This window comes from Anolis sagrei, chromosome X, assembly GCF_037176765.1.
Source record: "Anolis sagrei isolate rAnoSag1 chromosome X, rAnoSag1.mat, whole genome shotgun sequence".
NCBI lineage: Eukaryota > Metazoa > Chordata > Lepidosauria > Squamata > Dactyloidae > Anolis > Anolis sagrei.
In genome coordinates, this window is record NC_090034.1 from 42,222,375 (window position 1) to 42,242,556 (window position 20,182).

Below are 20,182 nucleotides of genomic sequence, written 5' to 3' on the forward strand. Positions count from 1 at the left end.
ATGGGTGGGCTACATGTAATGATTAAAAGATAAACTAATTAAAACTAATTAAAAACTCGGGCGAGATAAAAGAGAGACAGATTATTTCAGAGGAAGGCATCGGCAAAACTATCTCTGAATATTCCTTATCAAAGCAAACACTATGAAATTAATGGGATTGCCATAAGTCACATATTGTGTAGCACATGAGAAATCTAACTACTTCAAAGAAACCTAAAAAAAGAGAGTCCTTGCATGAAGATTTGATCCAAAGTGGCAGGTGGGTGGGGTCTAGCCCTGCAATGATCATTGTGGCCAGGTTTTCCAAGCCCCCTTCCTTTCCTAACAGAAGAACAGGCTCCAAATGCCATCTTACCCTTCCACTTTCCACAATCTCCTTCTGCAGATTCGTAGAGGTCATCACAAGGAGCCTGATGGCCTGAAGGAGAGGAAAGTGACAGGCAATTGGAATCAACAGAAAGACTTGTTTAGACTTCCAGTACAATCAAGCCTCGGCCCCACATTAGGAACCTTCAAAGGTTGCTAATGGTAACATTAACTATTCATAACGTGTCCCAAAGGCCTAGGGATCTGATCAAGCAGATAGAAGTTACCCTCCCGCCATCCGGCTATCTGGCACCACACAGATCTGTTCATGTACTTAGCAGGGTCTTAAAATAATGTAAAAGGCACTCACCTTCATCAAATCTGTGCAAGAGTTCAAGATCCTGTGGGAAACAAGCAAGACAATGCATGAAATCTTTAGTGCATGAATAACATTTTAAATTGCTGGCTGTGTTGAAACCATTCCGAGAAAGCGTCAACAATAATAAATCCCTCTTTCAGTCAGGAGGTAATTGCATCTTGGCACTTCTGCATTAAATGCATGCACTCTCCCATCAAAACATCACACGTCAGCTCACCTTTCGTTTACTTCCAGTTTAACACCAGAGCTCTCAATTCTGGCCTGGTTCATCATTTCCTGCAAGAGAAATGGGGACAACAATTGTATTCAAGGAGATGCCACTGAATCAGAATACAAGCAGAGTCCATCACCATCAAAACTATATCCAAACAATCGCTAAAGCAGTGCTTCTCAACCTGAGAGTCGGCACACTGCGGGAGGTGTCAGAGGGGTCGCCAAAGATCATAAGAAAACACAGTATTTTCTGTTGGTCATGGGGGTTCTATGTGGGAAGTTTAGCCCAATTCTATCGGTGGGGTTCAGAATGTTCTTTGATTGTAGGTGAACTATAAATCCCAGCAACTACACCTCCCAAATGTCAATGTCTATTTTCCCCAAACTCCACCAGTGTTCACATTTGGGCATACTGAGTATTCGTGCCAAGTTTGGTCCTGATCTATCATTGTTTGAGTCCACAGTGCTCTCTGGATGTAGGTGAACTACAACTCCGAAACTCAAGATCAATGCCCACCGAACCCTTCCAGTATTTTCTGTTGGTAATGGGAGTCCTGTGTGCCAAGTTTGGTTCAATTTCATCAATGGTGGAGTTTAGAATGCTCTTTGATTGTAGGTGAACTATAAATCCCAGCAACTACAACTCCCAAATGACAAAATAAATCTCCCCAACCCCAACAGTATTCAAATTTGGACATATCGGGTATTTGTGCCAAATGTGGTCCAGTGAATGAAAACACATCCTGCATATCAGACATTTACATTATGGTTCATAACAGTAGCAAAACTGCAGCTGTAAAGTAGCAATAAAAATAATTTTGTGGTTGGTGGTCACCACAACACGAGGAACTGTATTAAGGAGTCATGGCATTAGGAAGGTTGAGAAACACTGCTTTAAAGCCGTCAAAGGGAGCTCTCAAACACTGCATTTTGTGATACCAAATTATGTATTCTGTGAAGAGGAGCTTCCTTTTGCTCTAACCAGGAGAAGGGTAGTTAAAGGACATATAAGTGGTGGGAAAATCAACCAGGTCATTCCTCTCACCTCTATCCTTCTGACGGCATCTTCAATTGCAGCCGAAGTGGAGGCCATCTCTTTATCGACCATGTCGCCCAGTTCCTCTTGCCGGATGTCTAAGCTTTTGGGCCTTAGTTCCTTTCCAAAAAAGCAAGTGAAAACAAGTTTAAACATTTTGCTTCCTGAGGCAAAGCAATAAATGATACCCTGCTTACATCAATGTTCAAATTACAAGAAAGGAGATTCCACTGGAACATTAGGAAGAACTTCCTGACTGTAAGAAGAGCTGTTCAACAGTGGAACTCTCTGCCATGGAGTCCGGTGGAGGCTCCTTCCTTGGAGGCGTTTTAACAGAAGCTGTATGACCATCTGTTCAGAGGGGGAGCTTTGATTGTGCTTTCCCTACATTGCAGAAGGGGGTTGGATTGGATGGCCCATGTGGTCTCTTCCAACTAGAATTCTGTGAAGGTGTTTAGTGTCCAAAGACAGCCACGTTACTTTGACATTGTATCCAAAGCATTTCTATGTTTGTATATTTTCGGTTTTAAATTGTGTTGCATTTGTTTAATTGTGAACCGCTTTGAAGCTCTTTTTTTAAGACCGAATAATAATATAAATGATACATTTATGATAACAACATTTATGATAATTCTTGCTGACAAGGACAGTGACAATGATGACAATCGCTAAGGAAATGGACTATGGACATGCTTGATGGAGTCTCTAACTACAGAATTCGGCTCAGATAAGGCCACCAGGCTGTTATTGAAACAGAAACAGATTTTAATTAATTAATGTGATTTAATGTTATAAATGTATGTAATTATTGGATTTTATTATGTATTTTATTATGTGTCCATTGGAGGCATCGAATTGTTGCCGACCGGAAGCCGCCCTGAGTCCCTCCCCCCTCCCCCCAGGGGTTGAGAAGGGCGGGGTACAAATACCTGAAATAAATAAATAAATAAATAAATAAACAACAGCCAAGTGACTGTGGCACTGAAAGCAGATCGACCATGTTAAGTAACAAAACATTTTCTGCCCTTTCATGACACCAAAGATCTGTGTCCTGTATCACTTTTCCAAAGGCCAGAATTAGCCCCGGACTAAGGACTCAAAATCAAAGCTAGGGACAAAGGGAGAATGCCAGTGAAGCCATGAATTTTGCTCTGTTATTGAAAGAGCAGTGCTACCGTTTGCGTCCTCTTCGCCACCAAAGCCACCAAGCAAAGAATGATGAACTCTTTATTTCCCAGGAGAGTATTCCCTTCAGATTGTGCCTCATCAGCAGAAGCCTTGCATCTGTCTCTACCTGTCCCAGCTGAAGAAGGCCCTGCAGCATTCTTCTGACATCCTCTGGATCTGCATGTTGAAGAGACTGCTTGTCTTTGAGCTTCTTCAGATAGTCCAGACTCCGCTGCCCACAGTCCCTGCACGTTTCAGTCAGTTCTGGCAGAAAGAGAACAAAACAGGAATGCTAAGCACAGAAGAGGAGAAGATGGCCTTCCAATGAGTTTATGTTGGACTCAAATCAAATTCCATGTTGTATCACTGTGCAGATCTCAGTCCCATTCAAATATTGTGGCAGGAGCTGAAGTCACATAAGGCAGCCTTCAAATGTCACTAAGCAATTCGACAAGGAGAAGGAGGCCAAATTCCTTATATCGATGAGACAGGAAGACCAATAGTTTCAGAGAATGCTGACCTGAAGTCGTTGCTTAGGGGGAGGCTACAAGATACTAAATTGAAAGCTTTCCCTTATATAGACTGTTGAATGGGCTGTGGCGAAATAAAATGTATCATGTTTGCATCTCATTTGTTTAATAAAGCAGTTCATCGTTCCTTATCTAGGATGGCGGTTGGAAATAGGAGACAGCCCTAATGGGTTCACAAAGTTCCTCTCGCCACTGTAAACATTAGGTTGTTGTAGGTTTTTCGGGCTATATGATCATGTTCTAGAAGCATTCTCTCTTGACGTTTCACCTGCATCTATGGCAGGCATCCTCAGAAGTTGTAAGGTCTGTTGGAAACTAGGAAAATTGGGTTCATATATCTGTGGCATCTCCAGGGTGGGAGAAAGAAGTCTTGTCTGTTGGAGGTAGGTGTGAATGTTTCAATTGGCCACCTTGATTACCATTTGATGGACTGGCAGTTTTTAGGTGTGGCTTGTTAGTGCCTGGGGGAATCTTTTGTTGAGAGGTGATTAGCTGTCCCTGATTGTTTCCTGTCTGGAATTCCCCTGTGTTTGAGTGTTGTTTTACTGTTATAATTTTAGAGTTTTTAAATACTGCTAGACAGATTTTGTTAATTTTCATGCTTTCCTCCTTTCTGTTGAAATTGTCCACATGCTTATGGATTTCAGTAGCTTCTCTGTGTAGTCTGACATCATGGTTGTTAGAGTGGTCCAGCATTTCTATGTTCTCAAATAATATGCTCTGAGGATGCCTGCCATAGATGCAGGCGAAACGTCAGGAGAGAATGCTTCTAGAACGTCTACATGTGAGAAACACACCACAATTCTGAAGAAAACAAGCTTCTTTCTAAAGAGCAGGGCTGGGAAACCCGTGGCCTCCCGATACTGCGAGACTGCAAATCCCAACAGTCAGAGAGCTGCAGTCTAACATCATTTGGCAGGGCACACATTCCATTTCCATTGCAGAGGATTCATGAAGCAGCCATCGTCTCTGAAGGAGCCTCCTCTAAAAGTATCCTTGGCAGGACAGGTTTTATTATTATTTATAATAATAATATTTATTTATTTATTTATTCATTACCTGCCTCTTCTTGTGGCTCAAGGCAGGGTACATATAACAAGTATGCACAGGTAAAATGCAGATTCACAAGTTAAAAAAAGATTCAATATTAAAAGTCTGCGGCTTCTTTGGTTGTACAGATTGAGCATCCCTTCTCTGGAATTCTGAAATCCAAAATGGTCCAAATCAGGCGTCCTCAAACTAAGGCCCGGGGGCCGGATGCGGCCCTCCAAGGTCATTTAGCCGGCCCTCGCACAGGGACAACCTAAGTCTGAAACAACTTGAAAGCAAACAACAACAACCGTATCTCATCAGCCAAAAGCAGGGCCACACTTTCCATTGAAATACTATTAAGTTTATATTTGTTAAAATTGTTCTTCATTATTATTGTATTGTTTTAAAGTGGGGGTTTTTTTTGCACTACAAATAAGATATGTGCAGTGCGCATAGGAATTCATGTTTTGTTCAAATTATAATCCGGCCCTCCAACAGTTTGAAAGACTGTGACCTGGCCCGCTGTTTAAAAAGTTTGAGGACCCCTGGTCCAAAATGGTGCTCTTATGATATTTCAATGGTCACAAACTTTAATACAAAAAAAATTATAAAATTATTTTCAGGACAGTTGTATAAGGCGTATGTGAAACATGAATGAATTTCGTGTTTAGACTTGGGCGCTATCTCCGAGATATCTCATTGTGTATCTATGCACAAATATGGATACAGTATTCCAAAATCTGGAAAAACATCCAGAATCCAAACCACTTCTGATCCTAAGTAATGCTGTAACCCATCTCAAGCTGTGAGGAGAGGCAGGCAACAAATAACAACAACAGCAGCAGCAGCAGCACTATATTTGTATTCTGCCCTATCTCCCTGAAGGAGACATAAGACATAAGGCAAACATTCAATGCCTCGAAACAATGAAACACAAATACACAGATAAAGGTAAAGTCTTCCCCTTCATCTCTGGCTCTGGGGATGGAACTTATCTCCACTTCAAAGCCCAAGAGCCTGTGTTGTGCGTAGATAACTCCTAGGTCATGTGGCTGGCATGACTGCATGAAGCACCGTTTACCTTCCTGCCAAGGTGGTACCTATTGATCTACTTATATTTGCATGTTTTCGAACTGCTAGGTTGGCAGAAGCTGTGGCTAACAGTGGGAGCTCATCCCATCCCATGGATTTGAACCACCAACTTTCTGGTCAGCAAGTTCAGTAGCTCAACGGCTCAATCTGTTGCATCACCAAGGCCCCAGAATAATAGAAATAAAACTATTATTATTATTATTATTATTATTATTATTATTATTATTGGTGTCAGATCAGGGATACTCAACCTGTATCACTTCATACTGCATGCAGGATTGGTGATATCATTTCTGAATGTTCCCTCTTGATAAAATGAAACAGAAAAAACCATTACTGTTTACTCACTGTCAGCATGGTCTGTGGGCGCCAGATGGGAAGTCGCACTGCCGTTCACAATGGTGTCTGCAGTCAGGTGGGAAAACTGAGCCAAGGCAGCAACCAGTCCAGTGGCATCTTTAAAGAGAAGAGGAGAGATGGAAATCCAGGAACAACACAACAGGATTGCCCATCTCGTCTGAGAAAACTGGGTGGAAATTACTCTTTGAAGGTGCAGAATAGAGTGAGGGATGGGGTAGGGAGAGAAGCATCTGAAGAGAAAGCATTTGAGAAAATTAGAGGAAGGGTTTGGGGAACAAAACGGCACTTTGCTTGCAATGCTGGGTCCTCCCACTCCCCAACCTCTGAGGGACAAGAAAGAAGGGGTGGCAACTTGGTCGCCTTTACCTGCCATGTTGGACAGGTACTGCCCATGCCCCCTCTCCAAGGCGTTCACCGATTCCAGAGCTGCCTGCGCACGACTGATGAGGTAATCTGAAGAGAGGCAAACAGGCCATGAGAGAACGAAAGACTGGCATCTTTTGCACAAATTCTTCTTCTTGTGGCTGGAAAACACAGTTGGGTCCAAGCTCCCGAAGGCCATTGCCAAATACAATGGGATTGGTTTTAATGTATAGGTGTTGTGTTCAAATTTTACTGCATATATGTTGTGTTCAAATTTTATGCTATGTTTTTTTACTTACTCTGTATGTTTTGTGCTTTTACGTTTTGGAAACTGCCCTGAGTCCCCTAGGGGAGATAGAGCGGTATACAGTGGTCCCTCACTACTTCGCGGTTTGCTTTTTGCGGACTCGCTGTTTCATGGTTTTTCAATAAATATTAATGTAAAACATTTACTGTGGTATTTTCGCTGTTTCGCGGTTTTTTGTGGTACTTAGTAAAACAACAGTCTCCTGCCCTCGGTTGGTTCTTTTTGGTGTGACACCCTTATCCCCCTGCCTTTCAGGTAAGTAGGAAGCATTCAGCGGCCTATACAACACCAAGCACAAACAGGCACGCTCAGCAAGGCCTGGCCCATCCGCCAAAGTTGCCGTGCTCAACCCAGACGTGAGAAAAGCATCATCTCGTCTGCCCTGAGGGGAAGGGAGGGAGGGAAATGAGGCCTGGCCAGGCGCTGGGAGGCAGCGGAGGGAGGGAGGCGGTCCCACCGGTGTTCCTGGCCACCTTCAAACAGCTGCAGTGTCTTCTGAGGGTTCGCTGGTATCTTCGCTGACCCCATCCCCTCCTCCCCAAATTGGACTAAGTCAAGCATTGTCAAGTCAAGCAAGAACCAATGAACAAAATCACACCAAATTTGGCAACAAAACATCTCACAGCACAAGGAGTGACCATCACTCAAAAATTATGATTTTGTCATTTGGGAATTGTAGTTGCTGGGATTTATAGTTCACCTATAATCAAAGAGCATTCTGAACTCCATCAACTTGGCACACAGAACTCCCATGACCAACAGAAAATACTGGAAGGGTTTGGTGGGCATTGACATTGAGTTTGGGAGTTGTAGTTCACCTATATCCAGAGAGCACTGTGGACTCAAACAGTGATGGATCTGGACCAAACTTGGCACAAGCACTCGATACGCCCAAATATGAACACAGGTGGCATTTGGGGATAATAGACCTTGACATTTCGGAGTTGTAGTCACTGGGATTCACAGTTCACCTACAATCAAAGAGCATTCTGAACCCCACGAACAACAGAATCGGGGCAAACGTCCTACACAGAACCCTCATGACCAACAGAAAATACTTAAGGCCATCCAATCCATCTCCCTTCATCAGGGCAAGAAAATGTAATCAAAGTCCTCCTGACAAAGAGCCATCCAGCCATAGATAGATAGATAGATACATAGATAGAGATAGGGAGTTGTAGTTGCTGGGATTCACAGTTCACCTACAATCAAAGAGCATTCTGAACCCCACGAACAACAGAATCGGGGCAAACGTCCTACACAGAACCCTCATGACCAACAGAAAATACTTAAGGCCATCCAATCCATCTCCCTTCATCAGGGCAAGAAAATGTAATCAAAGTCCTCCTGACAAAGAGCCATCCAGCCATAGATAGATAGATAGATACATAGATAGAGATAGGGAGTTGTAGTTGCTGGGATTTATAATTCACCTACAATCAAATAGCATGATAGAATTGAACCAACCGGGGCATACAGGACTCTCATGACTAACAGAAAACACTAGAAGGGTTTGGTGAGCATTGACCTTGAGTTTGGGAGTTGTAGTTCACCTACATCCAGAGACTACCATGGACTCAAATTATGGATCTGGACCAAACTTGGCACTAATATTCCATATGCCCAAATATGAACACAGATGGAGCTTGGGAGAAATAGACCTTGACATTTGGGAGTTGTAGTTACTGGGATTTATAGTTCACCTACAATCAAAGAGTGTTTTGAACTCAACCAACGACAGAATTGGGCCAAACTTCCCACACAGAACACCATGACCAACAGAAAATACTTAAGGCCATCCAGTCCAACTCCCTTCTTCACCAGGGCAAGAAAACATAATCAAAGCCCTCCTGACAAAGAGCCATCCAGCCATAGATAGAAAGAGATATGATTCACACACAAAGAAATATAGTATCATAGATTTGAAAGGGACCCCTGAAGAAGGACAATTATATGGTGCATGTTTCAGAGTGGGCAAACCAAACAATCTCCACATCAACACTGACAAAGAATCAGCAAAAAATACTGTTTACCCACAAGCATAAAGAAATTACATATATTAGAAACCAACACTTTCTCATTACTTTATTTTCCAGATCAACAGACTGGGCCACAGCAACGCGGGGCAGGGGACAGCTAGTAATTTATAAATAGTAAAATAAATATAGCACCCCTACTTCATGGATTTTCACTTTTCGTGGGTGGTCCTGGAATGTAACACTTGCGATAAGCGAGGGAACACTGTATCAATAAAGCTTTATTTATGATGATGATGATGATTATTATTATTATTGTCAAAGCACTCCCATGAGAGTCAGGAGGCTGAGGGAATCACTGCCCCACATTCTTCCCCAATGAGGACAGCAAAGGCATCAAAGAACGCTGTTCTTTGGCAATTAAAGGGACTCACAAGGCAGGCATAAGTGATATAGTGCCTGACAGTTTGCCGAGGGACGAAGTTAGACTTGCTGGAAAAAAAGAAACAGACGGAATAGCTTTCTCACTTAGAGTGGTTTGAAAAAGCAAAACTACCATGCAGTTTCATCCAAGATTCAGAAGTGGGGAAGCTGTGGGCAAATGACATGACACCCCTTCTCATCCCTGCCTTGCAAGTGTCGCTGGGACTCCAATTACTAGCCATCCTATCCAGCGGAGAACAACATTCTCACCATGTTTTTTCAAAATAATTTTTATTGGTTTTCTTTTTTTCTGCTAAAAAGTAAAAAGGGAGGGGACTTGGGAAGGTAGAAAAGTTTTGAATGCAGTGAGGAGGGGAATAGCGTGTGGGGAGGATTTGAAAGGGCAGTACAAGGTAAGGTAGGGGGCTTGGGATATTTACACATCTTCCTTTCTCTTGATCGTGGGCTTGGGTTCTTTGGGTTCTTTGATGACACTTAGTATATTACTTCCTTGTCAGTTCCAAGAAATTGGAATACTCTTTATTTCTTCTTTTATAACAAAAAACTTTGTCTTCTCATTTTAAAAAAAATTGTGACCAGCCTGTCTCTCTTCTAATTCTGTTTTCACTGTGAGATAGTTGTTGTGTTAGAATGTCCATTTTCATGATCTGTATCCTTTTTGTCATCCACTCTTGTTTCTTGGGGGTTTTGTCTATATTCCAGTATCTTGCGAGTACGATTCTCGCTCCCGTTGTCAGGTAGGTGAAAATGATCTTGGGAGTCCTCATGGACAACAAGTTAAACATGAGTCAACAATGTGATGCGGTAGCAAATAAAGCCAATGTGATTTTGGCCTGCATCAATACGAATATAGTGCCTAGATCCAGGGAAGTCATGCTCCCCCTCTATTCTGCTTTAGTTAGACAACACATGGAATACTGTGTCAAATTCTGGGTACCACAATTGAAGGGCGATGTTGACAAGCTGGAATGTGTCCAAAGGAGGAAGACTAAAATGGTCAAGGGTCTGGAGAACAAGCCCTATGAGGAACGGCTTAAAGAGCTGGGCATGTTTAGCCTGAAGAAGAGAAGGCTGAGAGGAGACATGATAGCCATGTATAAATACGTGAGAGGAAGCCACAGGGAGGAGGGAGCAAGCTTGTTTTCTGCTGCCCTGGAGACTAGGATGCGAAACAATGGCTTCAAACTACAAGAAAGGAGATTCCATCCAAACATTAGGAAAATGTGAGAGCTGTTCAGCAGTGGAAATCTCTGCCCTGGAGTGTGGTGGAGGCTCCTTCTTTGGAGGCTTTTAAACAGAGGCTGGATGGCCATCTGTCAGGGGTGCTTTGAATGTGATTTTCCTGCTTCTTGGCAGGGGGTTGGACTGGATGGCCCACTAGGTCTCCTCCAACTCTATGATCCTATGTCTTTATTCCCCCCCCCCCTCCCCAGTTTTTTGTCTATAATTCCCAGGAGGAAGTGTTCTGTGTTAAAGTTTATCTGTTCTTGTAAGATTTTCTGGGCGGTATAATGGATCATTTTCCAGTACTTTCTTACTATGGTGCAATTCCACCACATGTGGAGGAAGGTGTCTTTATCCTTTCTGCATTTCCAGCATTTGGCACTTGAATTTTTATAATATTTTACCAATTTTTCTGGTGTTAGATACCACTGATATTGCATTTTATACCAGTTTTCCTGAAGTTCATGTGAGTATGTGTATTTTAATTTGGTGTTCCATATTGTTTCCCACTCATTCAGTCCAATTGTATGCCTACGTTTGAAGTCTATTTCACCATGAACTCTTTGACTGCTTCTTTTTCTTGTGCCCACTCCAATAATGTCTTATAAATTTTAGTAATAATTTTGTTTTGAGAATATATTATTTTGTCCCATAGCGTCTCCTTTTCCATGAAACCTCTTTTTTGGTCCAAACTGTAATATTCTCTAATTTGTATGTTTTTTGCAGCCCCTCGGACTGTACCTGGAGAACTGGTGCATCGGATGTGCAAAGGATCGTCCAGCTTGGCTATTGCGTCTCGAATGATGCCCTCCGCCTCCTTCACGGTCCCCTGCAAGAAGCTGAACTGGTCATCCAGGAGCTTCTGCTGCAGGTTCTGCTCTTGGCTTTTCTGGTGGGAGAGAGAGGCAACAAAAATGCTCGATTGAACGTTCCACTCTTCCCCTTTAGGATCCAGGAAGCCTCGAGGCAAGCTCACCCAATCACCCTCATCCTCACCCTCCTTTATTTGTTCTTGACAGCAGCATGCTCACCTCAATTTCTCCCTTTTTCGGACTACAATTCCCAGAACCCCTCAGCCAGCTTAGCCAGCAAATTAAAAGCAGTGCACCTGAACACACTCGCTTCTTCCCTCATTGAGCTTGCCCATGTTGTACCTCCCTCCTCGGTACCTTTTCAGTGAGCTTCCCCTGCAGTTCCTGGACTTCCTTTGCCCTCTTCTCAGCTTCCTGGCTCAACAGCAGCTCCTTCTCTTCGATCAGGCCCTTGGCAGAGATGAGCTCACAGTCCTTCTCGCTGACCAGCTTCCTCAAGGTGTCCTTCTCAGATTGGAGGGCATCCAGCTGGCTGTTAAGGTCACTGCCAACCTGCAGAATCATGCATAGGCACAGATTTGGAATATGGAGAGGGTGTACATATACCACAATTGTGTGTGTGTGTGTGAGGAGCGAACTGAGAAGTTGCAAGTCGCTTCTGGTGTGAGAAAATTGGTCGTCTGCAAGGACGTTGCCCAGGGGACACCTGGATGTTTGATGTTTTATCATCCTTGTGGGAGGCTTTTTCATGGCCCCACATGGGGAGCTGGAGCTGACAGAGGGAGCTCATTTGCACTCATCTCAGATTCGAACCTCCGACATGTCAGCTTTCAGTCCTGCCGGCACAAGGGTTTGACTCATTGCGCCACTGGGGGCTCCACAAATGGGGACACCACAAATGAATTGACTTGAGTCTCTATTTCCACCCTCTTCGTTACTATGCCATACCAACCACTTTCCCTTGCCACCATGGCTTTGGACTCTGCTCCCTCTCTGCCAAGTAGATGCACCCATGAGGTAAACGAAGACAAATTTGGGTAGAGTTGTGTAGTATCTTAGCACCAAACTGTCTGGTGCTAAGACACTACACAACTGCTTCTGCTTTCTCACTGCATACCTGCTTCGAACGGCTCAATGACTCCTGAAGCTGAGTCAATTCCTCCCTCTTGGATTCCAGTTCTCTTTTCACCTGCTCCATCTGCAATGTCTGGTCTTCTAACTATATAGAGGAACCAAGGAGAGAGAGAGGTCGAGAGAGGTCAATCCCACATAGATAGGTCACTCATCATTTCCTTGTGGCTACTCTCTTTTTAACAGAAGAGGCTGATGCTGTTTCAAATCATGTGGGCCGTTGATAAACCAGTGCACTGAATATAATCAACTTTCTTAGTCGGGCATATGCATTCAACAAATAAAACCTTCTAGAACAGTGTTTCTCAACCTGGTGGTGGGGACCCCAGGGGGGCTTGTGAGAGCTGTCAGAGGGGTCGCCAAAGACCATCAGAAAACACAGTATTTTCTGCTGGTCATGGGGGTTCTATGTGGGAAGTTTGGCCCAATTCAGTCATTGGTGGGGTTCAGGATGCTCTTTGATTGTAGGTGAACTATAAATCCCAGCCACTACAACTCCAAAATGCCAATGTCTATTTTCCCCCAAACTCCACCAGTGTTCATATTTGGGCATATTGAGTATCTGTGTCAAGTTTGGTCCAGATCCACCATTATTTGAGTGTGTCAAGTTAGGTTCAACTCCATCCTTGGTGGAGTTTAGAATCCTCTTTGCTTGTAGGTGAACTTTAAATCCCAGGAATTACAACTCCCAAATGACAAAATGCACCCCCCCCCCCGAACCCACCAGTATTCAAATTTGGATGTAGCGGGTATTTGTGCCAAATTTGGTCCAGTGAATGAAGATACATTCTGCATATCACATATTTACATTACGATTCATAACAGTAGCAAAATTACAGAAATGAAGTAGCAATGAAAGTAATGCTATGGTTGGGAGTCACCACCACATGAGGAACTGTATTAAAGGGCTGTGGCATTAAGAAGGTTGAGAAACACTGTTCTAAAACATGGCCATATAACCTGAAAAACCTACAAGAACCCAAATAAAACCTTAATGTTCAAAGGCTGAATATCAGTGCAGGGAATAAGCAACACAGGATAATTATCTGTTTATGAATTTCCAGAAACCTTGGGTCTCACTCAGCACGACAATGTGATGGGCCAAAAGAACCAGGGGAAAGTCTCTTGCAACCAACAAACTGGCTCCCATTTCATGTTCCTAAGTAGCCCGACACCTTCAGCATCCGGCTTATTCCTGGATCTGAATCCAGAAATCTAAAATAGGTCCCATATACAGTTTCTGAAGATGGCGGGGAGACACTAGCCTCCCCCCCACCCCAACACAGGACAAACAAAGGCAAACTTGGGGTCTTAGAGGTGTTGTGCAAGAGAGATTCTATAGTAGCAAAGATGCACCTTCATTTCAGACTCCCGCTTTGCTTGCTCCATCTGGAAGGCCAGCTGCTCCTTGACCCTGGCCACTTGTTCTTGGCTCTGTTGGGTGACGGTCAGCTGCTTGGCAGTATCTGCATTCTTGGGATAATAAACATTTTTTTTTAAAAAAAGGATACAAGACCTGGAAAAAATAATCAGGAACCCATAGAAACAGCAATTCCTTTCCACTTATTCTTCTGCACCTTGTGAGACAAATCTGGCTCATCAGAATTTTACCCTCCCAGGTGTGACCCAACCTGAATTGAATCGTATTTTGCACTTTCCCTGGGCTCTATCTAGGAATGATTGCACATTTCCTGATCCTTCCACACTCAGCACCTAATCTTTCAGCCATTATACTGTTTTTAAAATGTGCACTGTGATTGTAATGTTTTTTATGATGTTGTTGTTGATTTAATTTTGTTTCATTTTATTTTATTGTATGTGTTTTAATCTGTATTTTTGGGCTTGTCCCCTTGTAAGAGATAGTGGTGGGGTATAAAAATAAAGTTATGAATAATAATAATAATAATAATAATAATAATAAACACCATTGCCTAGGAGCCCATGGTTAAAAGCAAATTGTACTCCACATGAGAGCAATGGCACCACTCTCTTTGGAAGGCTCTTCAGCTGCATACCCTGTGCACAGTTGTTCAAAAGCTATAGCTCCCCATGAAACAAGTCTGGGAGAATGACCTCCAAAGGAGACAATAAGGGACACTGGCATGCACTGCCACTGTTACCTTTCTCAGAAGTTCAGCGTGTGTGTTGATCAGCTCGTTGTGCTTCTCTTTCAGCTTTATGTAGCGGATTTCGGTGGCACTGGCCTTCTCTGACAAAGTGAAAGAGGTCATGTTTTACTTTCCTGCAGCTTGTTTAACCCATGCTCTGCATCTACAGTAGTGGGACGGGATGATAGTGGCCACTTTAGTAGACTAGTGCAGAGGTTCTTCAGCGGGGGATCTAACACAGATTATCCATTGAAGCAGAATAGTAGGGGAACTGGGAGAGAGTGATGGCAATACTTCATAAGATGCACAGTATTCACTACCACATGGTATAATGAAAGCTGCCAACTTGGATGGTACATTAGATGAGGCTATCAACAACAAGTACTTATAAAAGCTATGTATATCGCCTCGAAGATTGGACAAACAAGAGGGTGCTACTGCCCTCACATTCTTTCTGGGACTTCCTATAGGCATGTGTCTGGTCCCATTGGGGACACCATGCTGGGTTATTGAGTGGCTACACTTAGGCTCCCCTTACTTTCTGCTTCCAAAACAAGTCCTCGGCTCTTGTCTCCCTCGAGCTTGGCCTTCTGCAGCCTTTCCAACTCGTCCCGGAGCTGCTCATTGTCTACCAGAGCCTTCTGCTTCTGTTTGCGCTGCTCTTCCACTTCTGCCTCCAGGCTGTTAATCTGAGCCTTCAACTGTGTGATGTATCTTTGAGCCTGGCCACCAAAAAAAAAAAAAAAGGAACACAGACACAAAGGAAGACACGTTGTCACCAACAGACAGAACCAACGTGCACTAGCAGAGTCTCCTTGGTTCATTCCAGCCCCAAACACAGCCCAAAGTCTCCTCATTCCAAGACGTTTCAACAGTTTGCAGTAGTTTCTTGTGACCAATAAGGACATCATACCAACCAGGGAGACCAAAAGTGGCAGGCTAAAACCCAGAACCTCAATCAGTGGCCGATATCAGATAAGAAACTCCTCCTGGGCAGACAGAAGACTGGGCAACTTGGAAGGCGCTGAACAGACTGCGCTCTGGCACCATGAGATGCAGAGCTAACCTTAAGAAATGGGGCCACAAAGTGGAGTCCGCAACATGCGAGTGTGGAAAACAGTAAACAACAGACCACTTACTACAGTGCAATCTGAGCCCTGTCACATGCACAGTGGAGAACCTTCTTACAGTGATACCAGAGGCACTCCAAGTGGTCAGCTTTTGGTCAAATGGAAATTAGTATGTCAAGTTTTTAACTTTGTGGTTTTTCTGTACATTGCAACTGTATTCTCAATTCGTTTCTGGCACAATAATAATAAAAAAAACTCTATTCCCTAGCCTGGTATCCTGCAGACATACTGGGCTATAACTTCCACCATCCAGCATAAACACAGCTATGAAGATGATGGGTGATGTGGTTCATAGTCAAAAAATTTTTTTTCAAAGTTCTGCTACTACATTTCTATGTCAACAGGGGCCAAAATGGGACAAAATGCATACTGCTGCCTTATCATGAATCTAGTTTGGCCTTTGTGGTGTGGTCAGGGCTGTTGGGCTCAGTATGAGCTGAGCAAACCAGTGGAAGTGTCGTCTCGTCCGCCATCCTTTGTGGCTTCTGTGATTTCTGCAGGCATTTAGCAAAAAAGCATGAAAGTTTGAAACTTTTCCAAAAAAATTAATTCAAAGACTCTGACCTAAGGATGAATTGCCAAGTTTAACCCTGAGTCGTGTATTCTGTACCTCTGCAGAATCATAGCACAGACGGACGGACAGAAACCAGTCCTACCTCTAGCTTAATCTTTTCTAGCTCTCCTCGCAGCAGATCGATCTCTTTCTTCAGGTTTTCAATTTGGAGATCCCTGCGGATACAAAGAGTAACGCTTAACCTTTGTGCTGGTGTTGAGTAGCACTGCAGAGCATAAACTATGAGCAAATCACCACCAGATCAATGAAGTTAACAAGTAGCTTTCAGTCAACATCTCCCCACTTTCCTTTCTTCCATTAGCAATAAAGGAGAAATATTTCATTACAGAGTATTTCTGTACTATTTTGAATGCTGCCTTCCTTCAAAGCAGTGGTTCTCAACCAGTGGGTCCCCAGATGTTTTTGCCTTCAACTCCCAGAAATCCTAACAGCTGGTAAATCGGCTGGGATTTCTGGGAGTTGTAGGCCAAACACCTGGGGAGCCACAGGTTGAGATCCACTGCTTTAAAGGATCGTTATTTGGATATTTATTTTCTTTTACAGCATTCAAAGTGCTGTTATAAATACTGATCATCACCATTTAAAATGCTGGCTCAAAGGTCTTGGTCACGTTGCTGATAAAATCAGCCTTACCTGTCATCTCTTATACCGTTGGGAGGGCCAAAGGTCTGCTCAAATATATCAGACACAACCTGCAAAAGAACATTTGAACAAATCAAACAAATGGCCAATGGAGAAGAAGGGCATCCAATGAAAGACTGAATATGCTTGATCACTCCTAAGATTAAAGGAAAGAGTTCACGGAAATGGATAAATGTGCATCATAACAATGTGAACCAGAATAAATAAATAACCATAAAGAATTTCTCTAACACTGCTGCAATTAATTGTTCTTCTAACTGTGCCCCCATACCAACATCTGTGGATGCTCGCCCAATTTTATACAATGGCATAATATGTGGTCCCTTATCAAGGTTTGCTGTTGGGCATTTAAAAAAATATCTCAAGCCATGGATGGTTGGACTTGTGGACACAGACTCCATGTGGAAACAGAGGGCAATTACAGTACAACCACCGTATCTGTGTGGGTAAGTTCCAAAAAAACACAACAGATACCTAAAAACATGAATAATAGGGAATTCTATATTTTGACTACACTTGGGCGAGAAGCATCCCGTAGAACTGCACTGGAGGACCTAGGCCCCTTCTACACTGCCATATATAAATCCAAATTATCTGCTTTGAGTCCCCCTGTTGGAGTAGAGAAGGGCTGGGTACAAGTATGGCCAATAAATAAATAATCTGCTTCACTAATCTGGGTTATATAGTAGTGTAGAAGAGGCTCACAAAAACTTCTGGGGAAGAATATGTTTTGGAGCATGGGCAAGTGAAACCGTAGAGATTGAATACTGCTCAAAGGATGGTATGACAAAGATATTTCCTTGATGCCAAAGTGCTTCTCTAAGGGCCCTTCTACACTGCCCTATATATCCCAGGATCTGATCCCAGATTATCTGATGATAATAATAATAACAATAACAACAACAACAACAACACTTTATTTAGTTTTAACTGGCGTTTTTTTAACAACTGTTTATTTAATGTTTGTTTTAATGAATTGGTTGAATGTTTTTATGATTTTGATGGCATCAAATGTGCTTGCTGTGAGGCCGCCCTGAATCCCCCTTGGGGGTGAGAAGGGCAGGGTCCAAGTGTATGAAATAATAAATAAATATATTCCGCCCTTCTCCCCGTGGGGACTCAGAGTGGATTACAATGCAATGAGACACACAAACACAAACAAGGCAAAGGCTTCTCCATTCATTTCCAGCTTTTGGGGGCGGTGCTCATCTCTGGCTCTGGGGGAGGTGCTGTTCTCCATTTCCAAGCCAAAAAACCTGTGTTGTCATCTCCTGGTCGTGTGACTGGCATGACTGCTTGGAACGTTTTATGCCTTTCCCACCTATCTATCTATTCCCCTTTGCATGTTTTCGAGCTGCTAGGTTGGCAAGAGCTGGGCTAACAGTGGGAGTTCACCCCATCCCGCGGATTCAAACTGCCAACCTTCAGGTCAGCCGTTTAGCAACACAAGAGTTTAATCCATTGTGCCACTGCGGCCCCTTATCCCACATTATATTGCAATGGAGACTCATATAATCCAGTTAAAAGAAGATAACCTGGGATCAGATCCTGGGATATAAGGACCATGTAGAAGGGGCCTAAGCCAATGACCAGGACTCTGTTATTTCTCTACTTTTCAAAGATAGGAATACATATCCCTATTTTATTTTACTACGTTAGACAAACCGTGTGCGATTCCTTACCGGTTGCTCCACAGTAGGGGCAGTGCTGATTTCAATCAGGTTCTCTGGTTCTTCATCTTCCGGCGCTTCCTCTGGGATGACCACGACAGGCTTCACGTGCTCAGCCAGAGCTGATGCCCGTAGAAAATTAGGGGGGCTCTATTGGAGGGACAGCAAAAGGCACCTTAGCAGAGGCGCAAAAGACACAACTTTGACTATACTTCCCGAGAACTGAGCAGCCAAGCTTTTTACCACATCCAAAGAAGTGTTAAGACCCTATTTTAGGAAAAGCCACATAATATAGTAGCCAGAACAAGAGCATACCTCAGGCAGCCGTGGGATCTGGATAAGCCGCTTGAAATACAACATGTCCGAAGCTCTTTTGAAAAAGCTTTTCAGGCTACAGGGAGACAAAGAATGTGCCAGTGTAAAAGCCAAGAGCAAAGTGGTGTGTCTTTTGAGCTTGCAAAAGTAACTTTTTGGGGATGATTACTTCTAAAATTCCTAAGTCAGCATTTCCGCTCCCTCCAAAAAAGACTTCTCTGTGTAGAGGAAACTCAGGGTCAAAAGTAGTGAAGGCACCTTTTCCCCCTCTTAACACCTTAGTTTTCTACACCCAGAGAACTGATTTTTTTAATAGAAGAGAATTCAATCACACAACTTCCTGCCTTCTCCATAATCTGAAACACTCAAATACAGCTTGATGACCCCATTGAGAGAAAAGGCCCCATGCTGGATTACCTGCGGAACTGCTCATGGAACCGGTCCCGATGGCCTTGCAGCGTATCCGCTGGCAAACCTGGAAAATATAATAAAAGAGTTTGAGCCTTAAACAGACCATGTGTTGGTGTGACATGCTGAAGTTTGGGACAAAATCCCAGGAAGACATGTGTAAGAAAACCATCATTTGCTGGTTTTCTATCTTTCATGGGTTGATATGCTTCTTCCAAGCCTTAGTTCCTGGTAGTAAGAATTTTGGGTTTTGTTTTTGTTTTTTTGCTCTATCCATTTGTCTTTGGCCCAATCTATCAATGGATTGAGCCTCCAATAATACCTCTGAAATTGAATGTGGCTGAAGAGGTTTATCCACTTTCCTAACTGTAAATAACAGGGATTGAATCTGGAACCGTCTCATCTACCTTATGAATGAATAACATCTGGGCAGGAAATGCTACTTCCTTAGTTTTCTCTCCCACTGGTCATTGCAAAGCAAAATTTCTAGCTAGAGCTTTATCTGGCTCATGGGCATCTTCCCATCAGCCCCTAAAAGCAACTCACATGAGTGCAGCTTGAACATCAGCTTCACAGCGTAATGGTAGAGGTGACTGCAGTCCTGGATCACTTGGATGAGGGGAGCCAGCCGGCACTGAACTGCTGACATCTGAGAGACAGCCATAGAGGTATTAAGCTGCCTGAACACTGGGCAGAAAGAAAATGACATATGTGAGTTACATATATGGGGGAATGAGGGAAGGGGGTAAGGGGGAAGGAGGGGAAGGGATTACAAGGGTCAAGGGTGCACATTAGTTTGGGCCAGAAAAAAAAATTAATAGTAATGATGTCTAATAAATTAAGAATATAAATTCTAAACACCAAGGGTCTTGGAATCATAATTATTTATTATGTATTTATTTATTTACTTTATTTATATACCGCTTTTCTCAGCCCTCAGGCGACTCAAAGCGGTGAACAACA

The 20,182-nt window shown here is 43.2% G+C and overlaps 1 protein-coding gene across 1 annotated transcript in view; it reads right to left on the reverse strand.

Annotated features, from left to right (window-relative positions):
• The window catches only part of HIP1R (huntingtin interacting protein 1 related), a 92,557-nt gene that overhangs the window by 10,954 nt on the left and 61,421 nt on the right, over positions 1-20,182 (reverse strand). Inside the window, exons 8-26 of the mRNA XM_060785494.2 lie at positions 19,766-19,906; positions 19,229-19,286; positions 18,812-18,887; positions 18,509-18,646; positions 16,818-16,876; positions 16,267-16,339; positions 15,019-15,202; positions 14,493-14,581; positions 13,729-13,845; positions 12,359-12,460; positions 11,599-11,793; positions 11,171-11,318; positions 6,482-6,568; positions 6,104-6,211; positions 3,229-3,365; positions 1,944-2,054; positions 903-961; positions 677-707; positions 356-418 (exon numbers count right to left, since the gene is read on the reverse strand). Coding sequence (XP_060641477.2) covers positions 356-418; positions 677-707; positions 903-961; positions 1,944-2,054; positions 3,229-3,365; positions 6,104-6,211; positions 6,482-6,568; positions 11,171-11,318; positions 11,599-11,793; positions 12,359-12,460; positions 13,729-13,845; positions 14,493-14,581; positions 15,019-15,202; positions 16,267-16,339; positions 16,818-16,876; positions 18,509-18,646; positions 18,812-18,887; positions 19,229-19,286; positions 19,766-19,906 — 1,976 coding nt within the window. The remainder of the gene's footprint in view (positions 1-355; positions 419-676; positions 708-902; positions 962-1,943; positions 2,055-3,228; positions 3,366-6,103; positions 6,212-6,481; positions 6,569-11,170; positions 11,319-11,598; positions 11,794-12,358; positions 12,461-13,728; positions 13,846-14,492; positions 14,582-15,018; positions 15,203-16,266; positions 16,340-16,817; positions 16,877-18,508; positions 18,647-18,811; positions 18,888-19,228; positions 19,287-19,765; positions 19,907-20,182) is intronic.